Genomic DNA, 13,244 nt, shown 5'->3' with positions numbered 1-13,244 from the left:
CTTATTGCAGACTAGGTCTTGGGTGGAGGCACCCACCCTCACTAGCCTGTCTTAACAACTGTTTTCTACTGTTTTCTCTGGGGGAGTCTTTCCTCTTGACTGTCCTCCCCCCCATTGCGGAAACTAGGGTCTTGGGGCACCCTCACCTAGTCCGACTTCCTATGCAATTGCTCCTGAGGTTTATGTCCCTCCAAATCTATAGTCTAGACTTTTCTTTTACTATAACCCAACCGTGGTACAAAATCAACAGACACACAGGGAAAACAGGGATTCACAGCTACTGAAGGAAATGGGGGAGTAGCTGCTTGACTCACAACCCACCAGCCTGGGCCCCCGGTTACGCAGACGGCAGGCTCACAGGAATCGTGATTAGGCTTATAAAATCACTCACTCAACACACAAAGCCTCCCAACAATATTTCCCTTTTCAATGTGCACTAATACTTGCCTCCTCCAGCGCGCTGGTCTTCCCTCTTGTGGTTATTTTGGCCACTTGAAAGGTCGGCACCTCTGGCTGAGACGTCCTCGTAGGACAGCGGGAGAGCTGCCAACGGTCTAGTAGAAGTGGGGCCCCTCTCGTCGTACAGCAGTCACCGTCGTCCTCCGGGGTTGTGCCAGCTGGGTGAGGCTAACACCTTCCTCTGAAACTCTCAGGCAAGGGTGCTCCACTTCCCGGCCAACCGCACCAGAAAATGAAGTGGGAGGGTAGCAAGCCCTCCCAACCTATGCAGGAAGGGTCCTTGGAGCACCCAGCAACAAAGAGAATCCAGAGTCCAACTTTAGCTCAAAATAAGCACATCTTTATTACCCGTACGGGGTGACAGCTGCCTACATGGCAATTCCAAGACTGTCACACCCCACTGTCTTTCTTCAAACCTTTTATACATTTTAAAATGCAAGCATAGCTTAACCAGCATCTTCTTTTGGGTTAACTTTCAACATCTCCCAAAACCAGTTTATTGACTCATTCCTGTCTTCCTGCCTTCCTGGCAAGTTTCCACAGTTCTGGTTAATCCTTCACAATCCTCTTGTTCCTCTTTATCAGGTTGCTTGGCCATATTATGCTGTAATCATTAAACTGCCCAACTGTCTTTTAGACTTTAGGTGTTTGTTCCTCTCAGTTTATTGCCATATTAACATTACAGGGACTTTTCAGGGATTTCGACTGAATATTTGGTGAGATATGGGGGGATTTGGTGAGTTTTGGCCAAACGTTTGGGGAATTGTCTTCGAGGCTTGTTGGAGGTTGCCAGACTCAGGAAGAGGCGCTCCTCCTCTGTTTGATCCCAGCAAGGCAGCAGGGGGGAGAGGGCCATTTCCTTTGGCACCGAGGCGAGAATGATGATGAGGAGGAGGAAGAGGAGGAGGAGGAGGAGGATGAGGAGGAGGAGGAGGAAGAGGAGGAGGAGGAGGAGGAAGAGGAAGTGGAAGAGGAGGAGGAGGAGGAGGTGCGTGGCCATTTTCAATATTTATGTTGCCCCTGTGTATTTTTTCTAACTTTGACTGCCAGGGCTCAATGCTCTGGAAGTCTGGTGTCTGTGAGGCATTTTTAGCCTTCTCTGTTGGAGAGCTCTGGTGCCACAATAAACTACAATTCCCAGGATTCCATAGCACTGAGCCCTGGCAGTCAAAACAGTGTGTTTTGGACACAGACATCCTCCTTTTGTGAGTTAATGAATGACTCCAATCCCTAGCTTTTATATCTCTCTCACAGACTGCAGGAATAATAACCCACTTTGAGACTGCTTTAACTCAGTGCTAGGGAATCCTGGGAATGCTAGTGTTTGGGAGACATTGAGACTTCTCTGTCAGAGATGGCTCTGAGGCCACAATAGACTAAAATTCCCAGGATTCCATAGCACTGAGCCCTGGCAGTCAAAGCAGTGTGTTTTGGACACAGACATCCTCCTTTTGTGAGTTAATGAATGACTCCAATCCCTAGCTTTTATATCTCTCTCACAGACTGCAGGAATAATAACCCACTTTGAGACTGCTTTAACTCAGTGCTAGGGAATCTTGGGAGTGTTTGGGAGACATTGAGACTTCTCTGTCAGAGATGGCTCTGAGGCCACAATAGACTCCAATTCCCAGGATTCCCAGCCCTGAGCAGTCTCAAACTGGACCATTTCTTCAGTGTGTGGATGCACCTGGTGAGGAATTCTGGGCACTGCAGTTCAACTACGTTTGGAGGGTTATGGGACTCCCTGCCAGAGATAGCTCTGGGGCCACAGTGTACTACAATTCCCAGCATTCCCAGCACTAACCCAGGACAGTTAATTCACTCTCAAACTGGATTCTTTCCTCAGTGTGGCTGCAGCTTTGGTGAGGAACTCTGGGCATTTCAGTCCAGCATTGTTTTATTTCTGCAGTGTCTTTTGGACCAGAGACAAGGTGACCAGGCATCTTCTTCCTTTTCCAGGACATGTCCTCTTCTGTCACATTTCAAAATGTCCTCCATTTGGATCATGCCTAAGAAACATGCATTTATATTAACATTTTTAAAAAAGCATCAATTTTTTCGCCTGTCCTCCATTTATTAAAACTGTGTCCTACATTTGTCCTACATTTGTCCCGGTTTGGAGGTCCTGGCTTATGGCAACCCTAACCACGAGCCAAGTGATGTTTAAAATAAAAACGAAGGCTTATTGTAATACAGGATGGAATAAATATAACTCCTTTCAAAGCTTGTTCAATATGAATAAATAATTAGTGCTGCCAAATTCCCTTCTAGGGCCCAAGCCCCATAGACTATCGACACAGTTAAGGTACGCAACCCATCCCTCTCTTTCCTAGAGTCTGTTTGCGACCCAAGTCCTTTCCTTTGGACTCAAGGAAAACCCCGTTTCCAGTCCCTCGGGAGGACTGTTAACAACCCAAGCCCTCACACTGCCTTGCCTAGAACCTTCCCCTCAGAGTCCAAAGTCCCAACTGGACTCTTCTCCAACTGACAGCCACCGGTTGGTTTTCCCCTCTTCTCAGCCAGAACCTGATTGGCTGAGCTCTAGCTGCCTTTTCATTGGTCAGCTTGAGGCTCTATTCGCCACAGGGCCTTCCCACGCAAACTTTTTGCTGGACAGCAGATGGTGCTGTAGGAGGCTTTTGCGCATGCGCCAAAAACTCCAGGCTTGCTGGAAATTGATGGGTTTTAACGTGAAATATAGATATAAATATAGATATATGGATTATATATGATGATAATATATATATATATATATATACACACACACACACACACACACAGAGTGGACCCTTGTTGTAGGCCAGGGTTTGGTTCCAAGATCCCCATTGTATAACAAAATACGGGGATGCTCAAGTCCCATTGACTATAATGAGAGAGCAAAATGGAGCCCGTAATAAAAAGTGGAAAATCAAGGTTTGATATTTTGTATTTATACTGTTGTGGAACTTTTTCTGGCCGTGGATGCTATAAAAAATCCATGTTTAAGAAGGGCAGACTGTATAAGTATAATATATAGAAGAATATATAAGTACATATAATATTATCAAAGTCAGTCCTAGTTAGGCATCAGAGAGTCCACACAGGAGAGAAGCCATACAAATGCCAGCATTGTGGGAAATGTGTTTCATTGAAATCAAACTTAGTGAAACATCAGAGAGTCCACACAGGAGAGAAGCCTCACAAATGCCAGCATTGTGGGAAGTGTTTTTATATGAAGTCAGACCTAGTGAGACATCAGAGAGTCCACACAGGAGAGAAGCCATACAAATGCCAGCATTGTGGGAAATGTTTTTCTTCAAAGTCAAACCTAGTGAAACATCAGAGAGTCCACACAGGAGAGAAGCCATACAAATGCCAGCATTGTGCGAAATGTTTTTCTTCCAAGTCAAACCTAGTGACACATCAGAGAGTCCACACAGGAAAGAAGCCACACAGATCCCAGAAATGAACTAACATTATATTTGTCAATAAGCAATACAAAGAATATATTTTAAATCCTGTGGTGATAAGGAAAAGCCCTTGTGATTTTGTGTGTTAGGTTTGTGTGTCCATATGTCTGTTTATGTTTTTCAGTTATCTTTTGTTGAGTTGAGGTTTTAATTGCTATTATTATAGATTATTGCTTTAGTTTATAAATTTGAGTGGGGATTATGGGTGGTGGAATAGGTTAGTTAAACAGAGGGGTGGGATTGGCTGCAGCTGGTTAGAACAGTTATGGGAATTATAGCATTTGGAATGTGTGGGATGTTGGCTGAAGAAAGTTCGGGACAGGCATTAACAGAAAGGGCTATTTTCTGGGAAGGGCAAAGGGGGCCTTGTTATCTGTGTGGCACAGAATGTGAGAATTGGAGGGGGGCTAGGTTTGGAAGAGGGTGATGTTTTAGGTTTTGGGGTTTTAATATGTTGTTTGGCTTGGGGAGGGCAGCTCTGACTTAAGCGCTGAATTTCTGATTATGTGTTTGCAATAAAGTTTTTGTTGTTTCCACACACTGGACTCATTGGTGTACAGAAATTCTGCATTTGCACAAAATGTACCCTTTCTTCTCTCCTCAGCCCTCAGCTCCATTCCCAGCCATAAAAACAGAGGCAAACACACATATATACTCAGAGAGACAGAGCTATATGTACAAAGCAGAGCCTTCCCAGACTTTCCCTCCTGAGTCCAGCTCTGCAGCTTGGGCTCCATTCTGGAAGGAAGGAAAAAAGGCCATAGTCCTTCCCTTCTTCCAAAGGCCGCCAGCGGAATAAGCAGCAGCAGCAGCAAAGGCCTTACGATCCCTGCGCATGCTGAGAAGGGGTCTTTGGGGCATCTGCGCATGCAGACTCTCAGCCCTTGAAGCTGCTCTGAGGGCGGGAAGTGGGGAGAGCCCTCATTCATTTGGGGGAATCTCATGGTTCTGGGATCACACTGAAAGGGCCTTGGACCCCCTTGAAGTGATGTATGTTAAAAGAGGAGAAGGAAGGAATAAAGGAATGAAAGTGCCAAGGGAAGAGAAGCATAAAGAGACTGCTGAAGTCGGGGGGGAGGGGGGGTTGGATCTGGGACCTGTTTCAGGCACCTTCCTCCCGGAACCCATTATTAGAGCCTTCCACAGCTCACTATGATACTTTAAATGACTATTTCACAGATAATATCTCTCAGATAAGAGCCAAATTGGACATCAGCATTATTGCAGAGGCTATAAGTGAGGTGTCCATGAGTAAGATCATACTGGATCAATTTGAATCTGAGTACTGAGGATGTGGACAAGCTCCTTTTAAGTGTGAAGAGGAGAACTTGTCCTCCCGACCCTTGCCCTTTTTATATCACCTGAGATATATCATAGATGCATCTCTTAGTTAGGGCTATTTTCCATCATGCTTAAAAGAAGCGGCGCTACGGCCCTTTATGGAAAAGCCCTCCCTAGATCCCTTGGACATGAACAATTACAGACCGGTCTCCCATCTTCCATTTCTAACCAACATAATTTTGAGGGCAGTTGCTCTTCATCTCCAAGCGGTCTTGGATGAAACAGATTATCTGGACCCATTTCAAACTGGCCTCAGGATGGGATACGGAGTCGAAACTGTTATGGTTGCCTTTGTAAATTATCTTTGCTTCAAGGTGGGATGTAACTTACCAAACTTTAAGGTGTATTATTATGCAACTTGTCTCAAATGGTTAGAAGAATGGTTCAAATTAGAAAACAAGAATTTATTGAATATAGAAAAAGCTAACCTGAATCTTGGTATACATGCATATATGTGGTATACAAAACCAAAAGATAATACTTTTAACCATCATGTTATAAGAAGATCATTGCTTAAAGTATGGTATAAAATGAGACATCAATTTTGGGTGTCACTGCAAGAAGCCTATTTCAATAGAACAAAGGACAAAGATACTTCATGGCTAAGATATGGAGATTTAATGAACAAAACACCAGAAGGAAAATACAATATGAAATCTACGGAAGAAGTTAATGAAAGAGGAAACATGAAGGATTGGTTTTTATACAACTAATTAAACAATCGTTTTAAGGCAGATAATAAAGCTCTTGAGTTAACGATGGATAACAATGAAATAGATAAAATTATGATGGACCCAAAAGGTAAACACATATCCAAATGTTATAAACTATTAAAAGAAAGAGATCTAGAAGATGAAATTATTAAACACAGCATGGTAAGATGGGCACGTGATATAAATAAATCTATAACTATAGAGGAATGGGAAAATCATGGAAAGGAACAAATAAACAGGGCCAAGTGGGAATGGGGCCTTTGTGAAGGTGGGGAACTGACCTTCCTGGTGCTGGACCTCCAGGTGAGCAATGCATTGGGCAAGGAGTCCCTCTCGCTCATTGCCTGCAGCCTCTGGTTCCGCTGGAGGCAGGGCCTCTTCTCCAGCATCACCTGGAACAACAAACCAGAACAATGGACAACAATAGATGGATGTGTGCATATATGTATATACGTGGAGGCATCTCTATCTAAGTGCACTCAGACTTATACCTTAATCTGAACACCTAGTGGCTGCAGAAATGAGCTCCAGTGCCTGAAGGCAACTCATAACCGTTGCAAGTCTCTAAACATAAATCTTGCATAGAACATGTCTTTGCATACATAACCATAGATATCTGTCTGAACGTGTGCATCTTCACACACACGTACTTACATACATATGTGTATGTAAATATAATTATATTTTATATATACATAAATGTGTGTGTATATATATATATATATCATATATGTATATATATTAACTCTGTGTGTGTGTGTGTGTGTGTATACATATATATACAGTGGACGCTTGTTATACGCTGGGGTTTGGTTCCAAGATCCACCGTGTATAACAAAATCCGTGTATGCTCAAGTCCGATTAAATATAATGGCAGAACAAAATGCTGTCCCTTATAAAAAGTGGAAAATCAAGGTTTGATATTTGAAATTTATACTTTTTTGGAACATTTTCAAACCGTGTATGCTTGAATCCGTGTATAATAAATCCGTGTATAAGGAGGGCTGACTGTATATATTCATAAGCCAACCTTCAGGGTGATGGCGTGGACTCCCATTGTCTTCCTCCTCCGGGCGAGGTGGACTCCGCATGGCCGCCCTGTGTCGCCTCCGCAGGTGTTCTGTGTGGAGGAAAGAGGAACAGGAGACACAAGTGCAGAAATGAGCTCAGGTGCCTCAAGACAACCAATCATAGCACCCCAGTACAGGAAATGTCAACAACCAAGACTCACCCACAGTGGCATTGAGGTCCAATATAGGATGCCCAGCCAGCATCCAGAGATGCCACATCTCATAAAAAACCGGAGGTTTGTGTCATGGTGCGCAGCTGTTGCCATGCTCGCGCATGGCAAGATAGAAGGCTGTCCTCATCACCTTCACTTTGGAGGCCACCTGCTTCTGTGACCTCTCAGACCCCTTCTCCTCATCTTCCTGGCAATCTTTGAGTAGTTTGCCCTCTTAGGGTGGGATGTGGACCCCATTATGAGGTCCAGGTCCACATTCCTCTCCAGACAGTGATAGAGGTACTGGGCCTCCCCATCTGTCCAGCGATTCCACTCTCTGGGCATTGTCTCTGGGCAGAGTAAAGCAAAGCACGCTACCAATACTCCCAGCCTTAGGCCCCAAAACTCACCCCAGGAGTTTGGGCCTGTGAGGGTCAACCTTTCTATTGTGGCAGGTGTTTGGGACTTTTGTTATCCCACCACTGCCACCAAAATATGTGTGAGGCACACCAAAGATTTTAAACTATAGGTAGCGTTGCTGTTTTTAACCTCACCATGAGTAGGGTTGCCATAACCCTCCTGCCGGTGGGACATTCCCAGTTCTTCACCACTAGGGGGCGTCCCTGCACGGTTTCCTCCTTGACTCCCGGTCTGTTGCCAATCTGGTGACTTTCACACCAAAATGGGTACTTTTCAGAGCCTTTGGTGTAATTTTGGTGCTTGGTTTTAATGGCAATTTTGAGAGTTGAAATAAGTTCCAATTATTTTTATTCAATTAGGGCTACATTTTATTACCATATTAACATTACAGGGACTTTTCAGGGATTTTGACTGAATATTTGGTGAGATATGGGGGGATTTGGTGAGTTTTGGCCAAACGTTTGGGGAATTGTCTTCGAGGCTTGTTGGAGGTTGCCAGACTCAGGAAGAGGAGCTCCTCCTCTGTTTGGTCCCAGCAAGGCAGCAGGGGGGAGGAGAGGGCCATTTCCTTTGGCACCGAGGCGAGGATGATGATGAGGAGGAGGAGGAGGAGGAGGAGGAGGAGGAGGTGCGTGGCCATTTTCAATATTTATGTTGCCCATGTGTATTTTTTCTAACTTTGACTGCCAGGGATCAATGCTCTGGAAGTCTGGTGTCTGTGAGGCATTTTTAGCCTTCTCTGTTGGAGAGCTCTGGTGCCACAATAAACTACAATTCCCAGGATTCCATAGCACTGAGCCCTGGCAGTCCAAGCAGTGTGTTTTGGACACACATATCCTCCTTTTGTGAGTTAATGAATGAATCCAGTCCCTAGCCTTTCTATCTCTCTCACACACTGCAGGAGTAATAACTCACTTTGAGACTGCTTTAACTCAATGCTAGGGAATCCTGGGAATGCTAGTGTTTGGGAGACATTGAGACTTCTCTGTCAGAGATGGCTCTGAGGCCACAATAGACTACAATTCCCAGGATTCCATAGCACTGAGCCCTGGCAGTCAAAGCAGTGTGTTTTGGACACAGACATCCTCCTTTTGTGAGTTAATGAATGACTCCAATCCCTAGCTTTTATATCTCTCTCACAGACTGCAGGAATAATAACCCACTTTGAGACTGCTTTAACTCAATGCTAGGGAATCCTGGGAATGCTAGTGTTTGGGAGACATTGAGACTTCTCTGTCAGAGATGGCTCTGAGGCCACAATAGACTACAATTCCCAGGATTCCCGAGCACTGAGCAGTCTCAAACTGGACCATTTCCTCAGTGTGGATGCACCTGGGGAGGCATTCTGGGCACTGCAGTTCAACTACGTTTGGAAGGTTATGGGACTCCCTGTCAGAGATAGCTCTGGGGCCGCAGTGTACTACAATTCCCAGCATTCCCCAGCACTAACTGAGGACAGTTAAATCACCCTCGAACTGGATTACTTCCTCAATAATGGATGCAGCTTTGGTGAGGAACTCTGGGCATTTCAGTCCAGCTGTGTTTTATTTCTGCAGTGTATTTTGGACCAGAGACAAGGTGACCAGGCATCCTCCTCCTTTTCCAGGACATGTCCTCTTCTGTCACATTTCATAATGTCCTCCATTTTGATCATGCCTAAGAAACATGCATTTATATTAACATTTTTAAAAAAATCATCAATTTTTTCACGTGTCCTCCATTTATTAAAACTGTGTCCTCCATTTGAAAATGTTGTCCTACATTTGTCCTACATTTGTCCCGGTTTGGAGGTCCTGGCTTATGGCAACCCTAACCACGATCCAAGTGATGTTTAAAATAAAAACGAAGGCTTATTGTAATACAGGATGGAATAAATATAACTCCTTTCAAAGCTTGTTCAATATGAATAAATAATTAGTGCTACCAAATTCCCTTCTAGGGCCCAATCCCCATAGACTATCGACACAGTTAAGGTACGCAACCCATCCCTCTCTTTCCTAGAGTCTGTTTGCGACCCAAGTCCTTTCCTTTGGACTCAAGGAAAACCCTGTTTCCAGTCCCTCAGGAGGACTGCTAACAACCCAAGCCCTCACACTGCCTTGGCTAGAGCCTTCCCCTCAGATCAAAAGTCCCAACTGGACTCTTCTCCAACTGACAGCCACCGGTTGGTTTTCCCCTCTTCTCATCCAGCACCTGATTGGCTGAGCTCTAGCTGCCTCTTCATTGGTCAGCTTGAGGCTCTATTCGCCACAGGGCCTTCCCACGCAAAGTTTTTGCTGGACAGCAGATGGCGCTGTAGGAGGCTTTTGCACATGCGCCAAAAACTCCATGCTTGCTGGAAAAACTATTGATGGGTTTTAATGTGAAATATAGATATAGATATAGATCTATGGATTATATATGATGATAATATATATACACACACATACACACACACACAGACAGAGTGGACCCTTGTTGTAGGCCGGGGTTTGGTTCCAAGATCCCCATTGTATAACAAAATATGTGGATGTTCAAGTCCCATTGACTATAATGAGAGAGCAAAATGGAGTCCGTAATAAAAACTGGAAAATCAAGGTTTGATATTTTGTATTTATTCTGTTGTGGAACTTTTTCTGGCCATGGATGCTATTAAAAATCCATGTTTAAGAAGGGCAGACTGTATAAGTATAATATATAGAAGAATATATAAGTACATATAATAGTATCAAAGTCAGTCCTAGTTAGGCATCAGAGAGTCCACACGGGAGAGAAGCCATAGAAATGCCAGCATTGTGGGAAGTGTTTTCATTTGAAGTCATACCTAATGACACATCAGAAAAGTCACACTGCAGAGAAGCCATACAAATGCCAGCATTGTGGGAAATGTGTTTCATTGAAATCAAACCTAGTTAAACATCAGAGAGTCCACACAGGAGAGAAGCCATACAAATGTCAGCATTGTGGGAAATGTGTTTCATTGAAATCAAACCTAGTGAAACATCAGAGAGTCCACACAGGAGAGAAGCCATACAAATGCCAGCATTGTGGGAAATGTTTTTCTATGAAGTCAAGCTCCATCACCTCCCTTGATCTTTTTAGGAAGGAATTAAAGACCTTTCTCTTCCGACAAGCTTTGGCCCATGTGCCCTGATTACATGCTGTTCTCCCCTGATATGCAATGGTTCTAACTAGCTAGTTTGTCTTCTTTGGTTTTATCGCTTGTTGTAGATTTTATAGTGTTTTAAAGTATTGGGTTATTTTAATGATGTTTTTATACGGTGTGTTTTTATATTGCATATTGTGCTACATTTTTTCCTTTGCTGTACCCTGCTTTGATCTATTTTTGGAAAAATGGGTTATAAATAAACATTATTATTATTATTATTATTATTATTATTGACACATCAGAGAGTCCAGACAGGAGAGAAGCCACAAAAACCCCAGTAGTGAACTAGCATTATTTTTGTCAGTAAGGAATGCAAAGATTATATTTCCAATCCAGTGTTGCTAAGAAAAGGCCCTTGTGATTTGGTTTGTTAGGTTTCTCTGTCCATATGTCTGTTTATGTTTTAAGGTTGTATTTCGTTAAGATTAGGTTTTAATTGCTAATAGTAAAGATAATTGCTTTGGGCTGTAAATTTGGCTAGGGATTGTGGGTTGTGGTATAGGTTAAGTAGATGGGGATTGGAATTTGTTGCATCTGGCTAGAATAAACACACACATTTATATATACTCTTCTACTTGCATACAATTTAAACATAAGCAAATGCATGGAGAAATATGGAGGTACATATGAATGCACATTGATGCACACATCTCACATTCTGGTCAACATCAGCATGTATATATAACCATAACTGTGTATACATTTACTTCCGGTCATAACAGCATAACTGCCCTGCGATTACTGTAATTGGAAATTTATACTTTGTGATGTTTTTATGATATGTATTTTACACATGATTGGCTCCTGAGGACACTCTGAGGGCTGCCATTGGCTGGAATCCCGTCCCTCCCTCCATCCCTGGCCCTGATTGGATGAAATCCCAGTCCCCCCATCATCCTTGGCCCTGATTGGATGGAATCCAATTTTGTGTTCTGGCGGCCATTTTGTGCTGCTTGTGACTGTGGGGAATAATGTTCCAGAACCTTCTCTGCAGTGTTGCCAATTTCGCGACTTTCACACGAAAACGGTGACTTTTCAGAGCTTTCGGTGTGATTTCCGTGCCCTCCTCTATTTCAGTGCATTTTGGGCGACTTTCAGCTCCAGCCTGAAAGCTGCCTGCAGCATGCAACCAACCCTTTGGATTGTAACAGTTTCAGCCAATCAGAAAGAGGGCTGAAGAAAAAACACACTCTCTCTCTCTCTCCAACGACTCCCTTTGAGAGCCAGAACTTGTTCAGAACGGAGCAAAGAGCAAACCAACCAACTCTGGAATAATCACACTAACAGTTTTTTCAGCCAATCAGAGAGAGAGGAGGACAGTGATTGATTGCCCCCCCCCCCCTCAGGCATTCAGGCTCCGCTCCAGGCAAAGCGGCTGCTGGAGAGAGAGAGAGAGAGGCAGGCATTGGGCAAGCAACCAACCCAGGCACAAAGTGTTGCCCAGGAGGAGTGAGGGATTTGGCTGGCTTAATCCCAATTGCCTTGAATTTCCAAGTAAGCCATAAGTTTTAAGGCACACAATCACAAAGGCAATAGTTGATAATGGTATCATGGGTTGATGTTGGGACTACTGTGTGTGCCTGAGAGTGACATTTGAATTTCTGAATTCCTGAGCTTGGGCAGAGTGCCCCAAGCCTACCTCTCAGGGTTGTTGTTGTACTGTGAGGAGGACCATTTGGGTCGATGGGAGGAAAATCTAGTAGGGAAAAAGTAGAAGAATGGAGGAGAAAAAGAGGTGGAAAGGTGCTTCTGAGCATGGGCAGAGCACCTGGGTAGAATAATCAGGGATGTGTTTATCTCCATCTTCCCTCCCTTCCATGGGCTGCCCTACTAGTTAGTTGTGTGATGTGAATGTGATGTCCCTGAGACTGTGTGTGTGTGTTAGTGATTAAATATGCCTCTGAGCATGGGCAGAGCACCTGGTAAGTTGGCATCCCTGCTCTGTCTTCCAAGAAGTTTGTTTTGTGGCTCTCTTTTTCGTTCTCTTTTCCATTGCCATCCATACTGCAGAAATAATCCAGTTTGGCACTGCTTCTAACTGCAAGGCTCCCTGCGATGATGGGATTCTGGGCACAACAAACCACCAAGCCCAGAATTTCATGCATGGAGCCCTGGCTGCCGGTAAAAGCAGGGTCTCATGTCACAACAAACTACAATTCCCAGGATTCCCTGGTTGAACAAGGGAATTGCCTGCACACTTCCATATCACAGCCCCAGAGAATGAGTCTACAGGATTCAGTGTTGCCAATTTAAGTCCAGTTCTTAAGCTGCATTTGGATTTGATAATGATAATAATGATAATAATAATAATGGTGATGATGATAGAGAGATCTTGTAGCACCTTTGAGACTCACTGAAAGAAAAGTTGGCAGCATGAGCTTTCCTAGACTTAAGCGTATTTCCTCAGATGCATGGGAATTGTAGTTCATTGTGGCACCAGAGCTCTTTCTCACAAAACTACAATTCCCAGGGTTCTCTAGCACTGAGCCAGG

At 44.0% G+C, this 13,244-nt stretch overlaps 2 protein-coding genes across 2 annotated transcripts in view; both read left to right on the top strand.

Annotated features, from left to right (window-relative positions):
• The window catches only part of LOC149287748 (uncharacterized), a 792,175-nt gene that overhangs the window by 357,627 nt on the left and 421,304 nt on the right, over positions 1-13,244 (top strand). The gene's annotated exons all lie outside the window — the stretch shown is intronic.
• LOC149287757 (uncharacterized) overlaps positions 7,003-13,244 on the top strand; it is a 37,121-nt gene continuing 30,879 nt past the window's right edge. Inside the window, exon 1 of the mRNA XM_089492586.1 lies at positions 7,003-7,132. Coding sequence (XP_089348712.1) covers positions 7,003-7,132 — 130 coding nt within the window. The remainder of the gene's footprint in view (positions 7,133-13,244) is intronic.

This window comes from Sceloporus occidentalis, unplaced genomic scaffold (assembly GCF_023333645.1).
Source record: "Sceloporus occidentalis isolate IW3139 unplaced genomic scaffold, rSceOcc1.0.p SCAF_57, whole genome shotgun sequence".
Classification (NCBI taxonomy): Eukaryota; Metazoa; Chordata; class Lepidosauria; order Squamata; family Phrynosomatidae; genus Sceloporus; species Sceloporus occidentalis.
This window is presented reverse-complemented; position numbering and strand designations above follow the sequence as displayed.